The sequence below is a fragment of the Protopterus annectens genome, chromosome 13.part0 (genome assembly GCF_019279795.1).
Source record: "Protopterus annectens isolate FY-2018-M chromosome 13.part0, PAN1.0, whole genome shotgun sequence".
Classification (NCBI taxonomy): domain Eukaryota; kingdom Metazoa; phylum Chordata; order Ceratodontiformes; family Protopteridae; genus Protopterus; species Protopterus annectens.
Window position 1 is genome coordinate 921,000,726 of NC_056747.1, and position 24,062 is coordinate 921,024,787.

A 24,062-nucleotide genomic window follows, 5' to 3' on the forward strand; every position below is an offset into this window, starting at 1 on the left:
CTTTAGGCCATGGCTCTGGCACCAGTTATCCATCTCTGTGAGACCCTTTTGGAGGATGCTTGTGTCAGTCGGCAAGTCAGTTATGGCACCCAGTTTGCAGTCATCTGTGAACTTGCTCAGCCATAGTCCTCCTGTGTTAGCCTGTACCTCAGAGAAATATATACCGAACAAGAGAAGTCCTAGGACTGCGCCTTGTGGGACGCCACTTGTAACTGGTTTATAGTCTGACATGGCACCTGCAATTCTGACCATGTGGGTTCTATCCCTGAGCCAGTTTGCAACCCATCTTGTGACATAGGGGTTGATATTTAAGCTGATGAGCTTATTTATGATTCCCGAGGTGGGCTATTGGGGAGATGAAGTGAAAGTAAATTCTCATAAGGTTGGTTATACAGTTCCCCGGCCCAAAGGCCTTCAAGGAATACTGTTTTCATTGAAAGTCATGTTGAGTACTTCATCACCTACCTATGCAGCCTTAGTTTATTTAAATAAAACTACAATGTCAAAGAGTCTAACCTAAAAAAATTTATTCCAGAATCTGTTTATTGTTTGAGTGATACATTTGTTTTTGATATTTGTTCCATTTTTTACTAATGTAAAAGTTTATATCATTGTACCTGTGACATCAGTAGTTGGTTGTAGGAAGCAAGTCAAAAATCTGTATTAAGTCATCATTTTGAACTCTGTAAGCTAGTGCAATTTTGTCCTTAAAATATCTGTAGTGTATAGAAAATAGTTTTAAATTATTGCACTGATTATGATAACTCAGATGCCTCACTGAAGCTACATGTTTGGTGAATTTCCTTTGAACATTTTCTATCTTAAGTAATTATATCCTAGTATATATGCAAAAAGCATTATTAAATTCAAGAGGGGGAATGAATATTAGTCTCATAAAGAAGTGTTGGACTGCGATTCTCCCTTAAGGAAACAGATTTAAGTAAGAGTCCTAAATGACAAAGCCTTTTTCCATAGGCTGTTCGCAAGATTGTTGAAGGAAAATTCAGATGTAATCAAAATTCTAACATCTTTATATTCATTTAGCTCCTGTAATATAGAGCCAGTCAGATTAAGTGGGGATTGTATGGCAGATTTCCCAAAATATAGTATCTGGCATTTATTTGTACTAAACATTTAAGCCTTTTGCTATTGCCCATGCTGAGAACTCTTCCATAAATGTATAAGTTTCTGAGTAATGCTTGTTAGTATTAGCAAAGAAACATATTCTGCACTCATCAGCATATTTAGCAAGGCAACACTGTTTTTTTGATGGACTGATAGAGAAAACTAAATTAATCAGAAATGGTCCCAAGACTGATCCTTGTGGAATGCTGGCGCAAAAAAGAAAGTAGTTGGGATCTAAAAAAAATACCAGTGAGTATATCTGCAGCTCTTTATAGCATTGTTAATAGATTTGTGGGGTAGCCTGTCGAAAGCTTTGACTAAATCTAAGAAAATTGCTCCCATTTCAAGCCAGAATGAAGTGTAATAGTAGCTTGATCCTAGAATGCAGTCAGATTTGCTAGCATAGACACTACTGCACTAATCCATGTTCGTATAAGTCAGTGCTGAATTTGAGGTTCATATTGTCAGAAAGTAAGCTCACTAGATTGAAATAAGACTAGCTGGGCTATAATTAGCCACATCAAGTTTATTACTTCTTTTTAAGAACTGGTGAGAAGATTTTTTTCTAAAACAATGGAACCTGACAATTAGCTCGCAGTTTAACTATTTTATTCAGTGTATTAATAATAACTAAATGAGTCTTTGTCACCAGAGTAGCTAGAATGCTGTCTAGTCCCATGGTTAATTTACTGCCACTTTTTACAGTACATATCTTAAGGTATAAATAGGTAGGATTAATTATCTGTACATAAAGGTTCAATTATTAAGTGATTGAGAAAAATAAGTAGTACATTTATCAGCAGCTGATTATTTTACTGACAAATCTGCTGTTCTAAATGTTATTGTTGCTAAGCTAGTCTACACATTTATTTCTGCAAGTGCCTTTATCTGGGTCTACAGGTGATGTTATGCATGTACTGCTTTATTATACCTTCTACTGCTCTGACTTCACAGTACATTGTTTGGTGAACTCATAATCACCTTTGGCTGTATCGATATCTGGATACAGAGCTTCGTTGTATGCAGTTATAAGCTGTAAACTGCATTTAACATAGCTCTGCTCTAGTTTAGTGAGGCTATCTGTTTCTAACTGGACCTTTGTAACACTGCAAGTGTTGTGATAATAGGGCTCCCTTAACCATTTTTAACAGCCTGTAGTGTCAATAGCATTAATACTTGTGCTTAGCTAGCCAGGGTAACAACCATATCTAACTGGCTCGGTGAAACACTGCAATCATTGACTTAAAAGTCTCTAACTATTTTTAAACAGAATACTTCTTGTAATCCTAGCAGCTGTTTATCGCTAGCTGTATAAACAATCTGTACATTACGCCACTTTGCAACAGTACATTATACCATGCTCAAGCTGTATTATATAGCTATACAACAGCATTTTACTGCTAGTTTAAGTAATTCTGATCTGGTTGATCACTCTTTGTTCGTATAGCTATACAATAGTGTTGTTTTTTATTTTTAAATCTGAACTGGTTAGTCACTCTCAGTTCATAAACTAAGCAGTCTCTCCAAGTATAACAAACAGCTCGGCTGAATGCATTAGCCTGAATGGTAAAAACAGCAATGCACCACGCATCCACAGTACATTGCAGCCGATAACAGACCATGTTAGCTTTTAAGCGTTGTGCTTTATAGAACGATTCTATGTTGATAAACACTTGTGTGTTTATTTGAAAGATAACTGTGCTAATACTATTGTGTGTTCTGCTGTGCTGTAAAACTCATTGCCATACAGCTCCTCTATCCCCACCTCACCCACTGCACACTCCACTCTCAATCTACCCCCACACGCTTCTCTCTCTCTTTCCCAACAACAGTTTAAACTCATACACTAGCCCCATCTCTCTCCTTGTTCATTTCAGCTCACGTAAACCAGAATTCCCTCCCATCCAGGACACCTAAATGCCCTCGGTCCTACAACCAGAAATGAACATTTTCTTTTAAAAACTTTTTCCCAGGGAAAATGAACAGCTGTTTCTATAGTGCATGTAAGCATAAGTAGGATTTAAGAAATAGAAGTACTGTGTATGACCCGTGTACTTTCTGTGCACCCCCGATAGCGTGCACACTCACTCACCCACTGGGACTACCTCCTCTCTCCTCCACTAGTCTCCTGCACCACCTATACTTTCACAGTAGGTGGCAGCAGAGCTCCATAAATTCCCCCCATGAGCAGAGCATGTTCCCGGTAATAGTGCCTGCCTGTAAAGCAACCTTACTATTGCCCATAATCTCAGACAGCACCTCTACCTAGCATTACTAGGTTGGAATCCATTTCCACCCCTTATATACATATGGCCCTGCTCCCCTAGACAGAGAATTGAACTGAATTGTTGTAGACTGTCCTCTACCATTGTCAGCACCTACCTGCAATCATTGATAACTTTTCCACGCACCTCTGCTGGGATTGCTCTGCCCACTCTGTTCACCCTATGGGCTCACTCTGCTCCCCTACCCTGCCCCCAATTCCCACCCACCCCCACTACTCCTATTTTTATTCTAACCATTTCCCCACTCCTCAACATCCATCATCCAATCAACACCTTCCCTACACTATCTCCTCCTCCTCATACCTACACTCATTAAATGCATCACTCTTACCCAATCCCCTCCCACTCCTAAGCTCAACCTCCCAATTACAAATCTTTACATATTAGACAACCTCATTTTAGCCATGCTCTCTTTACTGTTCCAAACCCTCCATGCTCCCCTAACCCTCTTAATATTTCTATTCCTTTATACCATGCCAGCTCATATTCCACCAACCAACCCCCCCACTTTCCCCCCATAGTTTAAAACTTAACTTCCATCACCACCACACAAACACTTAATGTTACTCCATCTTCCCCTCTCCATTTCAGCCTAACCCACTCCATCAGTTTCACCTTAAAATTTTGCCAACCACAGCAAAGCTTCATATTCCTAAACTAATATTACACTTCCCAGAACACGTAAAATCCAAACCAAAACCCCTAGTATCATCTTTCTTCAACATCCTCTTCCTAGCAGGGGACATTCACCCTAACCCTGTACCTAACCCATCCACTTACAACAGTGCCCCTCTCTCAAGCCATTCTGCCCCCCCCATAAAACCCTTAAAATATTTGCAGTCAACACCCAGAGTCTCAATAACAAAATATCTCACTTCCAAGCATGGCTAAGCGACAACCAAACAGAAGTTGTTGCCATCTCTGAGACATGGCTCAAACCCCACATGTCTGACTCTGAAATCCTACCCTCTGGATTTCAAGCTCTCGGATGTGACCACTTAAACAGAAAAGGCAGAGGCATTGCCTTAATCTACTCCAAACTTCTCACCATAATTCCTTTCCCAAATCTTATTCCTAAATTCACTAATGCAGAACTAGTAGCACGATTGCTAAAAAATCAATAATCATAAAAGCCTTTGTATTATCACCCTTTATATCCCACCTGGAAATAACACCTCAATCCTCGAAGACATTCTCCTATGGGCCTCAACTGAAATTAACCTTTAGACTTACATACTAGGTGATGTAAACATAGACTGGAATAAAATCAACAACTCCACACCTACCCTATCTATTAGTCTCTTCAATGTTACACAGGTAACCCACTCTATTACCAGACCCAATAAAATAAATCCCCCAAGATCCACTCTTGACTGGATCCTAGTCTCCCATCCAAATAAAATCACCAACTCTGGCACCATCACCGATTCCATTAGCGACCACCTCCCAGCCTTCGTAAACTGAGCTACCCCCCCCCAATCAACATCAGTATATACTCACGTGTAACCTCAGTAACTTCATCCCCAAAACTTTCTCAAATTCCATCAAACAAATGAATTGGAACATTCTAAAAACTCTTCCACTTGACAATGCCATGGACTATTTTAACTCCACCTTCTAAATACTCTAAACTCTCTAGCACCATCAAGAACAAAAAGAATAAAAAACAAAACTGCCCCATGGCTAACTAAAGACACCAAACAAATAATGCATGAGACAAATCCCATAAACTTTACCAAAAAAAATAAACTCCCCAAAACCCTTCTTTACTATATACAGCTCTGTAACCTTGCAAAAAAAAAAAATCATCAGGGACAAAAAATCCTATTGCATTAAACTCCAGTCACACCACATTAAAAGCCCCAGGCAGTTCTGGAACTTAATAAACTCACTTCTCAACCCAAGCACCAAAAACAGTCCCTGCCCTGACCCCAGCAAATCTGATCTAGAAACAGCCTCTCTATTCAACGTTTTCTTTATCAACTCAATATCAAAACTAACCAGACTTTTTCTAAGAATAACTCCTCTCCTCTCCTCTGCATTTTCCCTCATTTATGTCCTCCCTCATGCCCTCTGACCCTAAATCTCCCCCCATGTTTGAGCTCAAATCCATCTCCACCAACTACATTAAAAGACTTCTTCAAACTAAAACTCTACTCCAGTGACCCTGACAACATCCCCTCATTCTTCCTCAGGTCTGCTGCTGATGGAATCCCACTCCCTGTTAGCATCTTAATCAATAGATCCATACAGGAATCCTACATCCCCAAACTCTGGTGTACAGCCTTTATTCTACCTCTCCATAAAGGAGGGAAAAACACTAGCATCTCAAACGTCTGCCCCATAGCTGTCCTCTCCCCAATCTCAAAGATCCTAGAAAAATTTATTCACTTCCAACTCATGACTTTCCTAACTCAAAACCAACTTCTTTCCCCAACCCAACATGATTTCTGGCCCGGGCATAGCACTATAACAGTTTTATTTTCTTTCTCAGAGTCAATCAAGCCCATGATTCTGGGAATATAGTATCAACAGTTCTGTTAGATTTCTCCAAAGCATTTGATACTGTTTCTCATACCCATCTTCTGAGCCATCTTTCAAACCTAAATCTCTCCCAAAACACCCTATCCTGGTTCTCAAGTTACTTGTCAGACAGATCTCAGTCTGTGAAATGGAGAAAAGGCACCTCACCTTTTGTACTCACTCCTACCGGTGTACCCCAGGGATCCATTCTCGGTCCAATGTTGTTAAATATCTTTAGCAATAATTTTTACTCTGCTATACCAAAGTCATACAATATGCAGATGACTCAACTTTAGTCTAGATTGCCACTAATCTCCCTGAATTTCTAACTAAGACCCAGACCGCCTTCTCAACCACTGAGACCTGGATGCTCCAAAACCACCTTTCTCTCAATGCAAACAAATCCAAAATATTATTATTCCCACCTTCAAAATTCTTCCCTTATGATAAAAGCTCTTTCCAAGTCCTAAGTCAAAACAACTCTCATGTTGAAGTCGTTCCCTTCGCTAAATTACTTGGTGTAACTATAGATGAACACTTAAGGTCTGACACCCACATACAGCAAAATATAAAAAAAAAACCACCAAAAACCTTGCGTGTTATACAGAAACAATCACTTTCTTTCCCCTTCTACTAGACATACATTCACCTCTACTTATCTCCTTCCCTCCCTAATGTATGGTGCTCCCTTACTAACCAACCTATCCTTCTCCATCTCTTCCAAACTTGAAAATTTTTACACAAAATTTCTAAATTTGCCACCAAAGCCAAACATTCCTCCCATCATTGTATTACCCTCCACTCTCTAAACTGGTTAGAACTCCCTAACTATCTGGACTACCTCCAACTTACTACAGCTCACAGGCTAATATTCAACCCAACCAAATGCCCTGCACCGACTAACATCCTACTCCCTTACACTCCAAATAGAAATCTCAGATCTGAACACCAAAACTTAATTACTGTCCAGAAACCTAAAAGACCTGCTGGACAACTTCACCTCTCTTTTTCCTTAGCCAAGAAATGGAATTATCTCCCCTCCTCCCTAAGGACAATGTAGAACACAGACAACTTTAAAACTCAGCTTCACTGCTACCTCTCTTTTAAATGGAAATGTAACTGCCTTCTCCCAATCTAACTCTGCCTTCTCCCAATCTAGCTCTCTTACCTCCCGTGCATCTAGGCTTCTTTTAAGCATGATTCTTTCTCAATAACTGCTAATTCCACATGATACTTTGTTGTATATAAATATTGTAAATAATTTTCTCTTTCACTTTGAAATATATTTGTATTTGGATCTACATGATGTTTTTGTCTATGTAGATAATGTGCATACTTTTTCTTTCACTTTGATATGCATTGGTATTTGTAACTGTTTTTTTTTTCTATACATTTCTGTATCTTTAACTGTATTTTGTGCTGTGGTGATTTTCTCCCTGGGCCTCCACTGAAAATGGGTTCCCTGGGCCTAGTGGACTTCCCTGGTCATCAAACTGGAAATAAATAAATACAAATATGGGATCATCTAATATTTCTCCATTAGGTAGTATGGAGTATGGATGTTATTAAATGGCTAGTTTTACTTTTCAAGTTAACATGTTTATAGAAGTGTTTCTTATTACCTGAAAGCATTGCCAACTTTCTTCTGTACTCACATTTTCTTATTTAGTAGAGTTTTGAAATTTCATGTCATTTCATTTAATTTGGCTTTGACGCCAATTAAAGTAGAGTGGGCTGCCTATTGAAACAGTGCCGAAAAGCTGGAAAAGACTGAAAACCCAGAGAAGAGCAAATCTCAAAAATTGCTCTTCTTAAAACTTCATTTTGCAGGGGACAAGTCACCCTGCACCCCCATGTGGGAGGCAAGCCCCTGCCCCCCCTCAAACTTGTGTATACCAACTCCCAAGATTGACATAACTGGAAGAAAAGGGAATATTCAGAGAAATGGCCATCTTGGACTTGGCATATGTAAATCCGTTCTTTCTGTCATTCAGTCTCCGTGTTTCGGGACTCACTGCAGTGGGGCCGACATTCCAATTGGTTACCAGTAGAGTGTTTGATTATTTTCAGTAGATGCCTCCCATCATTGCATTACCCTCTACTCTCTAAATTTAAGTCTCCTTAAGTTTTTATCCCACTAATAAGGATGACAGAATTGATGGCGTTATGAGTTACAACTGTTTCTTTAAATGATCTCATACAAATTTGTTTCAGTGTTGAGCATTCTCCCATCTAATAAGGATGGGAGATGACAGACTTGATGGAGTTATGAGTTACAACTGTTTCACTAAATGATCTTGTATGAATTTGTTCCAGTGTTGAGCATTCTCTCATGTAATGTTAGTATAAACTCTTGGGACCAATAAACACCACTAACTGTATCTTCTAGCTCTGTACAGTTAATTGCATTATTTTTTTTTTTTCAGCTGGTGAACATATTTGCGAACCTAGTAGGATTTCAAAGCTTAAAGCGAAATGATCATAATTGCTTAAGGGAGGACCAATAATTAGTTTGTTTATTTTTAGTGTACAGTTAGCAAGGACCGTAGAACTATGAAATTAACTTATCACTATTTTTAATGTCTGATAAAATTAAGAAATTGTCAGGTGACATGTTAGACTAGCAGGATAATTATTTAACCAAAGGAAGCATCACTGTATTAGAAAAAAAGTTTTTTTTTATTTCAATATTGTGGGATGTCAGAGAGAGAGAGAGAGTAAGAAAGAGAGATTGAGGTCCCATTTGGAAGTTATTTTTTTTTTTCCTAAGGCACTAGAGGAAGCAGGGTGACAAGTGAGGATAACCAGTGTTAGTAGTTACAGCAGACAGTAAGGCATCCTTGTCTATGTTTGGTGGTGGGTTTGGGTCTCAGTAAGCATGTGCTAGAATGTGCTAAATCGCAGTTACCAAAACGTGGGTGGCATGGGGTGGCATTTCAATATAATTTCAGAGATAACTACTATTCACACTGACTCGAAGGAGAGGGTCCTGCTGCTGACTTAAGTGATTTTATGTTGGCTATAAATATTTATTACAAAATGCCATTTCTGATGCATAATAGGAATGGATGACAGTGACAAGGATAATTTTATTTAAATTTGCAGATTCCAATTTGAGTAGGTTTTTATTTCTAAATTCAAAAGCTAGTGTTTGGGAAACTGGAACTAAATATGCTGTTACACAGTTATGGGACAGCAGATTGGAGTATGTCAGCTATGATAATTAGAAACAAAACTGAAAAAAATGCACGTTTAATGATTTGCTGGTGACAGTCATATATATCCCTTGTAATATTCAATTCATGAATCGTTGTTTCTAGGTTTACAAATGGTTAGAAGTATTTTCAGAAGTTAAAGTGTACATTTAAATAACTGCTAAGACATGACATTTTGCTTCATTAAGTACTCATTTTAATAGTTAGTGCCATCGTTTTAAGTATTTTTTTGTTTGATTTTTTTTTTTCTTTTTTTAGGGAAACCTTGATTTCTACTGCCAGGATGTACCAGTCTTTCCAGTAATGTTTGCTGGAATTAACAACTTTCTGCTGATTGGTGGGACACCTTGGAAGAGCAGAGTTGCTGTTAGCCTTCAGTTTCGAACATGGGATGCATCTGGATTATTACTGTTTACTAATTTTGAAGGTGGGCTGGGTTCACTGGAAGTGGGCTTGAGCGAAGGACAGATCAATGTTTCAGTTGCACAACCCGGGTTAAAAAGTCTGGAGTTTGCTGCAGGTACTGTATAGTACGAATTTCTTTTTTTTTTGTACAGCAGCAATTGCTTATTTCAGTATTGCCAGAAAATTAAGATATAGGTCTCAGTTTGAATTATGAGTAATTTACTGCTCACTTGGCAGAGAGAGAGAATTGTTTAATGCTTCTTTAAATAATTAAGAGCATACATGTAAATAAAGTAAGCAATTTCCTAGTGGTCATAAATTACTCCATAAAATCTAAAGTTACAACACTCATGAGCAAGGTGGGTGTTAAATTCTCAAAACTCTGTTCTGCTTGCCATGACTTGAGTTGTAAACTTGTTAATCCCAGGTACTTTTAGTATGGCTAAACACAAGTCCATCAGACTGGTAAATGGTATTCTCTAATGACTAATCTACTGGTCATTTTCTGTTTTAGCTAGACACTAAACTAGAAAAATGACTGAGTCATATCAGGTAAATGTATAATCCGTTGATGGTACTATAAAACTGACCATTTAAACAAACATACAGTCTTGTTTGCAGGAAAAATACTTTTGCTACTTCAAGGTAAGAAGTAATATTTTTGTTGCAGACTTCCTTACCAGCTTGATACAATTGTCATCACTCCATGCCTCAATATATTTCAAGAGGCGCAGTAATTGCAGCTTGATTGCATAGTATATTGTGGCTATTTTTATTTATTACTCAGCATTTTCCTTTTGCTCATTACTTGAGAAATGGCAGACAAACCAAACTGTTCTCATTTCCCACAAGGTACAGCAGTAGGGTTATATTCTGGGTACCCAAGTCCATTTCCTTAGTTGTACTAATTCTTCTACATTCTTCACCCATGTTTCTATATTAGATACTTAACAATATGCTAGGTTGGGTTCATACTAGGCTAACTGCCCTTCTGGGCCATTTTAAGCATAGCCAATTACCCTATATGAGAATCAAACCCTGTACCTTGTGTCTATAAGGTAAATACCTTACCATTATGCCAACCTCCCCAAATGATTGTACTACGCAGATGCATAATTTGTATCATAAAACTACCTTCCATCTGTATTTGCAAGAAGATTCAGGGCAAATGAATATAATCATAAAAGTGGACAAAAAGAAATTGATAGTGGTTCACATGCCCTTTAGGGAATGTATTTATTTTATTTGTTGCTGTTTAACTAAGCAAGTGGGCTGGTCAGTTGACTCTTTTCAGGAACAAACCGGGCCCCAAAAGGGCAGCACAAAACAACTCAGTTACATTTTGCAGTCATGTAAGACATAGTTAATATTTTACAGTTATGGACAAAGGTGCAATTCAGTATTCAGTATGTACATAATATTTGCAAGAGGATGTGCAAAATGTGTACAGTAGAAACATCACCCAGACAGTGAAAGCAATGAGAAATGTAACTAGATTATTCCCATAGTACAATAGCAGGAAAATAATAGCAGGAAAGCATACAGTTGCTTGCCACAAACATAACTTAAACAAAAAGAAATGATTTCTTAAAGTATCTGGGTCTTCAAAAGGCAATATTGATTAATGCTGCTTAACCCCAAGGCTTAAAGTGCTCACCTGCAATGTAAACCATCAAAATGCAAAACATTTTCTCTGTATCTGTTTAAACACCCATTATGCAACATTAAGAAATACTCATTCACGCACGCACACAAACACACATACACAAACTTTAAGCTACAATAATGCGAGAAGTTTGATCTTTTTATAATTTTTACTTGCTATAGTTATTTTAAAAAAAGAAATATCTTTCTTTTCTACCTCCGCCTTTATGAAAATAACATTTTTCTTGATTAGAGAACATTGAGAAGATGTGGTAATCTTTCGTAATTTTTTAATATATTCTTTATCTCCCACTATCTGCTAACTATTAACCCCTCTTGTGGGGGGCCATTATCCAAGCAGCCATTGGAATTGCTATAATCCTGCCTCCTTTCACCTGACATGCTATTTCACCTATGCAGGTAATTGCTATGCCTTCCGCTGTGGGATTGTAGATTCTTGCACATGCTTCACAAAGGTTGTTGTGTGACTGCATCCTAACAGAGCCAAACGCACATTTTTAGCCCATGTATATCATGTTTCGCACCTTTTTTTCAGAAGGTGCCAGCATTGCAGCAGGCTAGGCCACCTCCTTTTCCCTAGAATGGGAAAGTCAGCACCGGCCACTTACTGCCAGTGTCTGCTGCCAGGCTGGTTCATTGCCTGGGGCAGTAATTGATCTTCAGTCATCATGATCACAGTCAAGACTTTCCTGTATAATGCAAAGTGGGACACAGTCAGCTGTCATGAGGTCTTTATGGCATGTTTTGACTCAAGCAATTTTAACAGAGAATTTGTCCTTGCCTTTCACCCAGTTGACTATTAGAGTAGTTTGTCTGGGCTATCTTAGAAGTTGGCCCTTCTGATGTATTCCTGTACATGGAAAATGCCCATTCTGCATTTTGCATTTCCTCTTGCTCCTTGGCTCTGTTCTCCTTTATTAATGACCCAACAACCATGAATTGAAGATTTGTGAATGAACATATCTCCTGTACTAGACATACATTTAGACATTGTGTTTCAGCTGGTGGCTGGTGATTACAATGAGGTGATGGCAGTACCAAGTACTCTGAGACTGGTACTTTCATCACATTGAATATGTGTAAACTGGGATTAGGGCAGACTGGGTATCTGTAATGAGTATATAGTTTAAATTGGACAGTAAACATTGGGTATGTCCTCTAAAATGGAGACTATAACTACACAGAATTTGTCAAATGCATTTTTTCCTGGTGTCAGTCATGTCTGTCAGCAGAGGTATTGTCAGTCATACGTGGACTTGATTATCTGTAACCGTGATTACTTATGTTTCGCACATTAGGCTGTGGAGTAGTTTCTGCTTGTACATTTGTTGGTGTTCATTGTTATGTCGAAGTGGTTTAATATTCAGAAAATTTGTCAGCATGATGCTTGCCTATCAGTCAGTTTTAATTGAAATTTCTTTCTTTCCATCTTTCTGACTAACCTTTGTCTCAATTTTTGCAGGCCATTTGTTGAATGATGGATTTTGGCATTCTCTTGATTTGGATGTTAGAGAAGGCACTGTGACTATTATCATTGATAATAGAGAAAATGCTCCATTTCGATATACTAGCCCTTTTCGGCTTCAGACAGGGGATAAATATTTCTTTGGCGGTAAGCTAAATATATAAGTATATGTATATTTTTCCCTTTTTTGCAAATTTCCTTGGAATTTATAACATTTCAAATTGCAAATGCATTAATCATAACTTTTCCTACTTCCAGATACCGTATTTCAATAGGATACTTAGCAATTCTCATTCATCCCTTTGGTGTATCATTTAATTGAGGCAAGCCTACAGTTTTCCTAAATAGGTTGTTTGCTCATCTTTTATCGGTTCATAGCTAGGTACTAGACTATCAGCCCTAGGGCCTATGCAAGCCTAGCCAGAAAGGTACCCTGGCTTTCGCTACCCAAGAAAATTATTTTCCTGTAACCCTGTAGATCAGAGCCACAGAGGTGATCCCCAGGGTGAATTTCCTATTTCCCAACCAATCAAGATTTTTCTTGAGTGCTAATGAGGAGCTTTGTTTGATATAGATAGGTAGTTTGTTCCAGAGTATGGGAAGTCTCTGGGACAGGAATCTATCCCTCCAGCATGTTCTCTTTATTGTGGTGACAAGGTTTAGGTCCCTAGAGCGTGTAGCTTGGAGGGATTGGGATTTCTTTAAGTAGAGCATGTCCAACAGCTCTGGGTTTGACATAGCTTTGTATGTTAGGTAGAGATCACCTCTGAGTAGGCGATATGCGATGGAGTTAAAATGGAGTTTTTTGAGACAGTCTGCATAGGGCAACTGTTTGAGGCCAGTAATCCTCTTTGTGAGGTATTTTTATGGCCTTTCCAGTTGTTGTAGATGTCTTGTGAGGTACATACCAAATGGGGTGTTGTACTCCATAATGGGTATAATGAGTGATGAGTAGAGGGGAACAATGACCTCTTGTTTCCTGGATGAGAAACCTTTTGTGATGAGGTGTGCCACGTAGAAGGATTTCCTGACTACACTGGCAATGTGATTATCAAAGGAGAGACTACTGTCCACCTGTGTCCCAAGGTCTCTTAACACACTTGGTGTTATGTAGACTACCACCTATGTGGTAGCTCATGGATACAGTGTTTTTACCAAAGGGGATGACAATGCACTTTTTGGCATTGAGCTTGAGGCCATGGCTTTGACACCAGGCATCTGTCTCCGTGAGGCCCTTTTGTAGGATGTGCACATCATTAAGAGTTTCGATTATGGCTCTTAGTTTGCAGTCATCTGTGAACTTCATTAGCCAAAGACCTTCTGTGTTAGCCTGTACTTCAGAAAAGTAGATACTAAACAGGAGAGGACTCAGGACTGAGCCCTGTGATACTCGACTTGTCACTGGTCTGAAGTCGGATTTGGAGTCTGCTACTTTCACAGTGTGGGTTCTGTCAGTGAGCCAGTTGGCAACCCATCTTGTGACATAGGAATTTATACCTAGTTTAGTGAGTTTATCTATAATTCCAGAGTGGGGGGTGGTGTCAAAAGGCTTGGCATGACCTAGATAGGCTGTGTGAACCACCTTACCCTCATCTACGACTTTGGTGACTGCTTCAAAGAAGTCAGTCAGGTTTAGGAGACATGGTCTGCCTTTTACAAACCCGAACTGGGTAGGGTCCAGACTTTGGAGATTACCATTGTCTTTGTTTATAAGATCCATGATGACATGTTCCATGGCCTTGCAAACCAGGCTCGTTAGGCTAATGAGGCAGTAGTTCCCGGGGTCTGTGGTGGCTCCCCCTTTGTGGAGTGGTATAACGTAACTGTGCACCATTCAGTAGGCACAAAGCCTGAGGTGAGGCTATGATTGAACATGGTGCTTAGGTGGGGTGCCAGTTCATTCTGTAGTTCATGTAGAAAGCAGCCTGGGATGTTGTCAGGTCCCATGGATGCTGTGTTCTTGGCTTTGGAGAGTGTGTTTTTTTACCTGTGCAGCCGTGATTACAGGAACTTTGCATTCTTCTGTTATAGAGATGGGCCCTTTAGGGGGTGAGAAGGGGGTAAAGTTAGCACTGAACCTTTAGGGGGTGAGAAGGGGGTAAAGTTAGCACTGAACATATCTGCTAGGATGTTGACAATATCTGTTGGTTCTGTATATTTAATGCCATTGTGCTGTAACAGAGCAGATCTGAGTGTTGCCATTGAGATTCTTGACATGGCTATAGAATGCTTTGTGGTTGTCTTTAGAATCAGTGGTGATTTTGTTTTCATAACTAGCTTTGTGGAGGATTTTATGAGGGATTGCAGCTTCTTACTGAGGCTGACCAGAGAGTTCTTCCAGTCGTGGGATTTTACTCTTTTTTGCAAGTTTCTTTCTTCTGTTGTGGAGTTTGTTCATGGCATGGGACCACTGGATTGGCTTCCTTTTTTTGGAGGATAGCATCTTGGTTCTGTTAGGGATAGCATGATCCATGCACTCATGTTAATGCTTATAAAGTGCATTTGTGTAGGATTCAACAGTCGTACCTCTATTGTCCATCTGCATGGGTGTCGTGAAGTTTGCCACTTCTGTCTTAAGAAGCATGAAGTTGGCTTTGGAGAACTTTTTTACAGTGATTTCCCTAATGGGGGATGGGGGTGAGATGTGGATGTCTAGGCTGATTAGCTTGTGGTCAGATCTGACTAACGAGGAATTGACCTCTGGTGTGAAACACTGGTCGCCCATATTAGTAATGACCAGGTCTAGGATATTGCTGCCCCTGTTGGGGGTGTGGAGAAGTTGATACAAGGAGTTGGAATTTATGAATTCCAGAAAACGTTGAGCAAAAGAGTTGGTACATGAGTAGTTTTCCCAGTTAATGGTGGGGTAGTTGAAACTGCCCATTATTAGGGTGTTGGGTTGTACCCTAATATTTTCCAGTGTATCAAGAAATGAGGAGTGGGAATCCTGGGGCATGGTGGGGGATTGGTTACAATTTGGATTGCGGTCTTGCCCAGAGTTAGTTGCACTTGGATAATCTCAGATGCATTATGCTGAACAACTAGCCTGGAGGTGTGGATATCCTTAATGAATATGGACATGCCTCCACCTTTCGTGTTTCAGTCCAGGTTAGGTGGCAAAAGGTGTGGTGTACATTATAGCCTGGTAATGCACGGGTTCTCTCTGCAGCCTTGAACCAGGTGTCTGTCACTGCACAGATGTCAATGTTCTCCATTTTAAGGAGTGCCTCGAGTGAATGCATTTTGAGGTTTAGACTTTTAGCACTGAGTAGCATTACCCTCAGATTTTGCTTGCTTGTAACTGTTACGATGGTGAATTTGTCATTTGAACCTTGCCTGAAAAAGGCACTATAGGAGTGGCAAGAGCCTTAGCCAGTATCTGGAATCCCAAGGGTGACAGGTGCAGGCCATCTCTGGCAAAGCATCATGGTCTGTCAGTTATGTCATTCCAGGCAGACAGATACTGGATCCCCTTAGAATGACACCAGAAACTTAGCCAATTGTTGAAATCCATCATTTTGTCCTTGTACTGTGGTATTCTGGGTGATGGCAGGATATTAATCAGGGCTAGGGTCATACCTGCCTGCGCTACAAGATCAAAGAGCTCCTCCATGTCTTTTTTCTTGTAGTCCAGGGAGGTACGTCTCAGGTCATTCACACCAAAATGGACAATGACAGAGTCATATTTGTACTTGTTGTGGAGTAACCTGAGTGCATGCATTATGTGGTGGATCCTGGCACCCGACAGGCAGATGACAGTAACTTTCTCCTTGTTAAGCCTGGTGAGTGGAATATCAGTGTGCCTGACTATAGAGTCCCCTATGACTAGAGTGTTGGGTACGTTGTTATGCCTTATGGGCTGTGGTTGAATGACACACTGAGTTTGTGGGTTATGTGTCATTTGGGTTGTGTTGTGGGGTGTAGGTTGCATGCGTTTCTGCTTTGGAGGTCTCTGTTGCTTGAGCAGATTTTTATTGAGAGTCACCGCAAATGTAGGTGTATGTTTTGTGTTGCTATGTGTGTGTTTTGGTCATGTAGGTTTTGAGGGACTATGTGATGCGTGTGGTGTGGTGCAAGTGTTTACCTTCTCCTCTTGACTGTCTAGTCCAGTCTTGGGTGAAGAGAGCTTTGCTTCTGGTTTGGCTATATAAATGCATCTCTCACAGGTTGTAGTGTTGGGTGGTAGGAGGAGAGGGTTGTCTATGTACATGAGGCAATTGCTGCATTGCCCCAAGATGCCCAGATTCATCAGGTAGAGCTGACCCTTAGACATGCCTGGATAGGTGCTTATTTATTAAGTACTAAAAACTGTTTTCCTCTAGACAAGTGAAGAAAGTTGAGTGCTGTAGTAATTTGTAGCTTATTTAGTGCATACGAGTTCTGAACAAGTCCTGAACTCAAAGAAACAGATATGAGTGCTAAAACTAAAAAAACTGGCTAATTCTAAGGGAAAATTTGAAGAGCAGACTTTAAGGCACCGGGAATAGTAGCTAATGAGCAAACTGATTTAAACAAATTAACCAATAAAAAGCTAAAAACTGAGCCCGGTTCCAGCAGTCTTCGATCAGACAAGTTCTAACTGCACACTACTGCCACTAGGGTGCAGGGGTAACTTCTCTAAAAGAAAATATGGTCTGGATTAGTGCTCAAGTTATACAAACAAAGCTAGATTCAGCAGGTCTGAATTTAGTCTGTGCTACAGCAAACAAGGCATACCAATTTCAGAAAAACAGTTCAAATAAGCAGGCACAATAAGCCTTTAACTAGAAACTCCCAGCTCAGTAGGGCAGAATCTACCCTCTCTTCCACAAGAGGGCAGACCACACCTTCTTAATGTAAAATAACTGGCCTGAAGCCCAAGTGCTTAAACCAGAACTAATAAGCTTTTAGAATAACAGACACTAAGCCTTCAATCAGCAACTCCCAACTTAGAAGGATGTAAGCTACCTGTCCTGCCACAACAGTGCAGACCACAAACCTTAATGTAAAACAACTGGTCTGAAGCCCATGTGCTTCAACCAAAGGCTTAGAATAACCGTTACAATTTAATCAGGCTACTAACAAGCAGTAATAAATCCAGCAGAGTAAACGAGCAAACTGATTTAAACAAATTACCCAATTAACCAGTAAAAAAACTCAAAACTGAGCTCTGTTCCAGCAGTCTTCAATCAGACAAGTTTTAACTGCACACTCCTGCCACTAGGGTGCAGTGGAACCTTCTCCAAAAAAAGATGGCCTGGATTAGTGCTCAAGTTATACAAACAAAGCTAGATTTAACATGCCTGAATCTAGTTTATGCTACAGCAAACAAGGCATACCAATTTCGGAAAGAAACAGTTCAAATAAGCAGGCACAATAATCCTTTAACCAGGAATTCCCAGCTCAAAACGGCAGAATCTAACCTCTCCTCCCACAAGAGTGCAGACCACAAACCTTCTTAATGTAAAATAAATGGCCTAAAGCCCAAGTGCTTAAACTAGAACTAATACACTTTTAGAATAACAGACACTGAGCCTTCAATCAGCAATTCCCAACTTAGGATGTAAGCTACCTGTCCTGCCACAGCAGTGCAGACCACAAACCTTCTCAATGTAAAACAATTGGACTGAAGCCCAAGTGCTTAAACCGAAAGGCTTAGAATAACAGTTACAATTTAATCAGGCTACTACCAAGCAGTAATAAATGCAGCAGAATAAATAAAATTGAGTACTTTTAAGAAGAGGCAAAAGCAAAATAAAGTGCATTTTTTCAGTAAAGTGCAAGGAGAGAGGAAGGAGGAGCAGAAGAAAAATTCAAGGGACAAGGGGGTTGGCCTTCTCAAATGTTCTCTCTGTATTAAGTAGAGTGAACACCAGACTGGGAGGGGTGTCCCAGATCAAATTTACAGTAGGGGCGGGGAACTGCAAAGCCACCAACTATAAAAATACCACAAGAATAGGATGGGGGGTAAAGGGAAAAACAGTTTAAGGACAGCTGAGAAACATAAAACAATGCCAGAAAATATATAAAATAATTCAGTCAGGCAAACAATAATTCAGTCAGGCAAAATTAAGACAATGCAGAACTCTGAAAGGTTAGAATGCCAAGAAATATACTTATCAATCAACGATATATTTCCAGATTGTTTGAAAAATCACACCAGCCAGGACACCAGGAGTTTCCAACAGTGTATGCAAGAATTTACTAACTAGTTTTTAAATCAGCAAGCCTTGAAGCAATCAGATAACACAAAAGCCGTTAGACCAGTTTTATAAACTCCACCTCAGAAACAGGGGGAAATAACAGTTTCAGGACAGATGAGAAACATAAAACAGTGCCAAAAAATATATAAAATAATTCAGTCAGGCAAACAATTCAGTCAGGCAAAATTAAGGCAATGCAGAACTCTGAAAGGTTAAAATGCCAATGTTTTAAGTCTATGTATAAAATTCATACATCCTGTTGCTTCTTGTTAGTGCAAGAAGGATGGAAATATCAAGTTAGAAGATTTTTGTTTGTTTGCTCCATGGAAAAGAACATGGCGTAATGGAATGCTAGTGAACATTCCTTATTGTCTTATTCAGTCCTGCTCCTGATTCATAAAAAAAAGATAATGAAGGAAAGAAGAAATTAGGCCTAACACTGGGCAGCTACAGTCCATAAAATGATGGCATGTAGCACTCTCCTATGATTTCAACTTCCTCTTGACCTCCACCCCCCAAGGATCATTTGTTATATATTCCACTAGTGAAGGGCTGTGTGCCTTAAGTTATTGGGTTACTGACCCTTCTGTCATATTATATAATATTGGGTTGTCTTTCCTTCACTGAGCATGAACACCTGTACTCATCTTTTACAGCACATACATAATTTATGCTGGCATGAAGACACACATGTTTAAGTGAGCTATACAAGTAGCATATCCATTAACCACTTGTGTGGCACATTCATGAGTAGTATACCAGAGTGATTTGATGCAGGGCTAACAGCACTGTGGTACACATCAATAGGTGGAAGGGAATGCTTTTGGCTCTAACTATAAGCATTTTGTTCATGGTATAAGATGGGGGGGATCTATGAACAACATGCATGTTTTCATTTTAAGTGAGGTAGAAGGTGTGCCCCCTAGGCAAACTGTATTTGAAACATCACGATGGGAGGAGCTGTCCTTAGATAGTGAGCTCAGTATATTTTCACTGTAAAGCACAGAGCATGGTGGACTATAGATAGTGACTATGATTATAGGATGGACTGGAATACAATTTTAAGTACTGTATATTTGATCAGAGGATTAACCGATTAGTGTGGGCAACCCTAGACAATGACTACAGCATATTTCTGTCTTTGGATAGGAGGCAGAGCTGTAGATATATGCATTAGTATATTGTGTGTGCATGTGTGTCTGTGTGTAGGGGGAATGACTGCTTGGATAGATGTTGACTCATCGATAGTAGTTTTGATGAATGCATGTGAATTGAGGGCCATTTGCCAAAACTGATATTGTCAAACCTTGGAGACATACTTTTTTTTTTCCAGTGGGGGAAACCAACAAGGTTTACACCTTGCTCTATATGATGTTTTCAAGGAGGCTGCCTAGAGAAATCAAAAGTGCGCAACTCCCCCTACATTTCTGAAATGTAAGTCAAAATCAAAGTAAACTTTATTCTCATTTAGAACTACACATGTGTAGCCTAAACAAAATTTCATGCCTCAGCTCACTTGAGATTACAAAGGAAAGTGAAACAACACATACAAGTAGACAAATAAACATAGCTAACAAATACAGTACTACTCTCAGTAAATGCAAGAAAGAGCTGAGACATTTACCAACACTCATATACGAAAAGAATACCCTCCCCTGAGTTAAATTAACTACCCTATTTAAAGTAATACAAAACACACTACACATTGAAATGCCTAAGTTATTTGTATAATATTGAACTTGAGTGAGTTAAATAATACTGACTATGGATATAATAAATACAATTTGCACTTCCTTGGAATAGATGTAAGTATGTATTGCACAAATAAACAAAAATTGGCTTGTGTCCAGACCCCTGGAACTAGTGCCCAAGTTCTGAAGTCTAATCACTGTAAGGTAGAAAATGTTATTGAAGCTTGTAGTCCTACAGTGGATGCTGCGATATCTCCTGCCCAATGCCAGATGCTTAAACAGTCCATGCACAGGATGCATGTTGTCCTGTATTATTTTGGTGGCCTTTTGGATGCTTCTTGTAGAATAAAGATGCTGTATCATTGGAAGACTGGAACCTGTTACCTTCTCTGCAACCATCACCACTCTTTGTAACACCTTCCTTTCTGTAACTGTGCAGCTTCCAAACCATACTGTGAAGCTATAGGTGAGGATGCTCTCTACTGCAACTCTATAGAAGGTGGAAGAGAATATGAGGAGGAAGCTTAGCTTTTTTTCAGCCTTCTTAAAAAGTAGAGCCATTGGTGCACTTTGTTGACCAGTTAGCTGGTGTTTCCTGACCCCGAGATATCCCCTGATATGTGTACACCCAGGAAGTTCATACTCTTAATCCTCTCCATACTCTCACCATTGATCCTGAGCACTGGGTGGTCTGTTTTCCTTTTCCTAAAGTTGATGATAATCTCTTTGGTGTTGCTTACATTCGTGTCATGTTTGTTCCCCTTGCACCAACTAATCAGAGATGCTACCTCCTCTCTGTACGCCCTTTCATCCTCCTTTGTGATGAGCCCCACAACTGTGGTATCACCAGCAAACTTGATGATATGGTTGGACGTGTGCTTTGCATAGCAGCCATGGGTCAGGATGGTGAATAACAGTGGGCTGAAAACACATCTCTGTGGAATTCCGGTGTTAATGGTGATGCACTTCGATGTGTTTTTACCTGAACACACCCTCTGGTCTCTCAATCAGGAAGTCCAGAATCCAGTTACAGAGACGTTTTCTGATTCTTAAATGTGCCAGTTTTGCTATCAGCTGCATTGGTAACACCGTATTAAATACAGAGCTGAAGTCTATGAACAGCATCCTCACATAGTTGTCTTTGCCCTCTAAATGCTCAAGGGAGATGTGTAATGCTACTGATATGGCATCGGACGTGGATCGGTTAGCTCTGCACACAAACTGCAGAGGGTCAAAATCAGGAGGTAGGCATGATGAAAGATGCTTTTTGATCAGCCACTCAAAACATTTCATAACAGTGGATGTCAGAGCAACTGGTCTGTAGTCATTAGGGCTGGAAGGAGTGGTTTTCTTAGGTAGTGGGATGATGTTAGTTTCCTTGTGGCATGAGGGTACTTTTGCCATTTCAAGAGACGTGTTAAATATTTCCTTGAGCAGTATGCATAATTGATCAGAACAGCCTTTTAACACCTTGACCAGTATGTTGCCTGGCCCAGTGGCCTTCTTGGAGTTCACTCTCCTTAGCTCTCTTCTTAGCTTCTCTGTGATGAGGCTGAGTACTGCATCCTTCTCATCAGTAGGTAGCTTTAGTGCCACCCTGTTGTTTCCTCAAATCTACCAAAGAAGATGTTCAAACTGTCCAAGAATTTAATGCTGTCCTCACACTGTGACCTGATTTTGTAGTCAATGATCTCCTGTATGCCTTGCCACAGTCTCCTTGCATCCTTCATGTCTTCAAAGAGACTCTGTACCTTTCTGCCATACTAACTCTTAGCCTCCTTTATACCCCTCCTCAGATTACCTCTTGCTACACTTAAGGCTGCTTTGTCCTTAGCCCTGTAAGCTGTGTTTCTCTCCTTCAGAAGCTCATATAGCTTAGGGGTGAGCCATGGCTTCTGGTTAGCTCTAATAGTGATACTCTTGGTATTTGTTACCCCTTCAACACAGTTTGAAATGTATGCCATCACTACCTCAGCGTATTCATCAATGTTCATATGCTGATTCACTCTGGCTGCCTCCGTGGACATATCATAGTTCATTCTTTCAAGGCAGTCTTGAAGGGTCTCCATAGCCCCCTCGGGCCATATCTTGATTTGTTTCTTTGTGGGTTTCTCTCTAACCAGTGCAGGTTTGTAAACAGGTGATAGCAAGATGGTATAATGGTCAGAGTCTCCCATTTGTGGAAGTAATGTGAACTGACAGCACCTTGTTCCCCCACAACTGTCATATTGTTCCTGCTTATTGTATCCTTAATGAAGGCTATTACTGGGGGATCCAGTAATCACTATGTAAATTTCAGCTAATTATTGAGTGATATGGTGTGTGGACTACTATTTTTAGGTCTTTACACTGTTACCACAGGTTGAAATCTTTGGCTCTTGCAAAAATAAAATCGGTGAATTCCATTAATGTATGCTTTGGGTGATATACATGTAGACCTACAGACATTCACTATAGGTGTGAATATGGTCATCATACAGAACTTAATGTGTTTTTGAAGTATACTAGTCTAACCCTGACCCAAGTTGGTATCGGTCTCTTACTCTGAAAAAACATAATTAGGTCTCAGAGATTATCTGCACTGAATCGATGTTTTACAAATCCTGTCTAGGATTAGGTAAGCTAACATGGGCAGAAGACACAAAGCTAAGATATTTGCATACAATTTTGCTTCTGTGTTTATCAGTAATTCATGCCTATTATGTTCTACTATAGTATAATCTTTGTCCAGTTTGGTGAGTGCAATTATTGTGGACAAAAAGATCAGAATTACATATGAACGAACATTTTACAGTGCTGAAAGTCATAAGAATGAAAAAACACCTGCGGATGTCGCACACCACTGGGAGCATTGGAATGGAGATCTCACGTACAGCAAGGATCAGGAAATTCACCCTCTTCCTCACTATAGTATTATCTCACAGTAGGTATATATAATTTGTAAAGAGGCAAAAATGTACAAAAGGTATATTTTTGTTTTGAAATTATGTGTTTAAATAGACCAGCCTGTTTTTCATACTTATGACTTTCGGCATTGTAAACATTCGTTCATGTGTGATTCTGATCCTTTTGTCTTGTTCTTTTACATTTTGGTTATGTGAAAAATTCAATAGACTGAAGTAGATCCAGCTGTTCACATACATTTGCTGTGAGCCCATGTGGACCAGGTCCTTTGCCACCTGAGGTGGTGCTTATTACCAGACTTTTTCTTCCTCTCTAAGAGAAATCTTGATGAGTGGATGGGAAATAGAAAGTTCACCCTGGGGATCTCTCCAGTGGCTGTACTTGATAGAGGCACTGGGAACTGATGTCGGGCGGCATGATGCCAGGACACTTCTTTGGGCTAGGCTTGTAAAGGCTCCAGGGCCATTAGCCTAGTACACACTTATGAACCTATGAACCTATATGAGACTGGTTGTTTTAGTCAGTTAACATTCTCTAGTTTTATGTTGCAAGGAGATCATTCTCTAGAAAGATTTTGTTGCAGCTAAAGGTGATTGCTGTGA

At 39.8% G+C, this 24,062-nt stretch overlaps 1 protein-coding gene across 1 annotated transcript in view; it reads left to right on the top strand.

The window, feature by feature from the left end:
• The window catches only part of CNTNAP1 (contactin associated protein 1), a 941,217-nt gene that overhangs the window by 448,079 nt on the left and 469,076 nt on the right, over nt 1-24,062 (top strand). The window contains exons 8-9 of the mRNA XM_044054679.1: nt 9,407-9,668; nt 12,681-12,830. Coding sequence (XP_043910614.1) covers nt 9,407-9,668; nt 12,681-12,830 — 412 coding nt within the window. The remainder of the gene's footprint in view (nt 1-9,406; nt 9,669-12,680; nt 12,831-24,062) is intronic.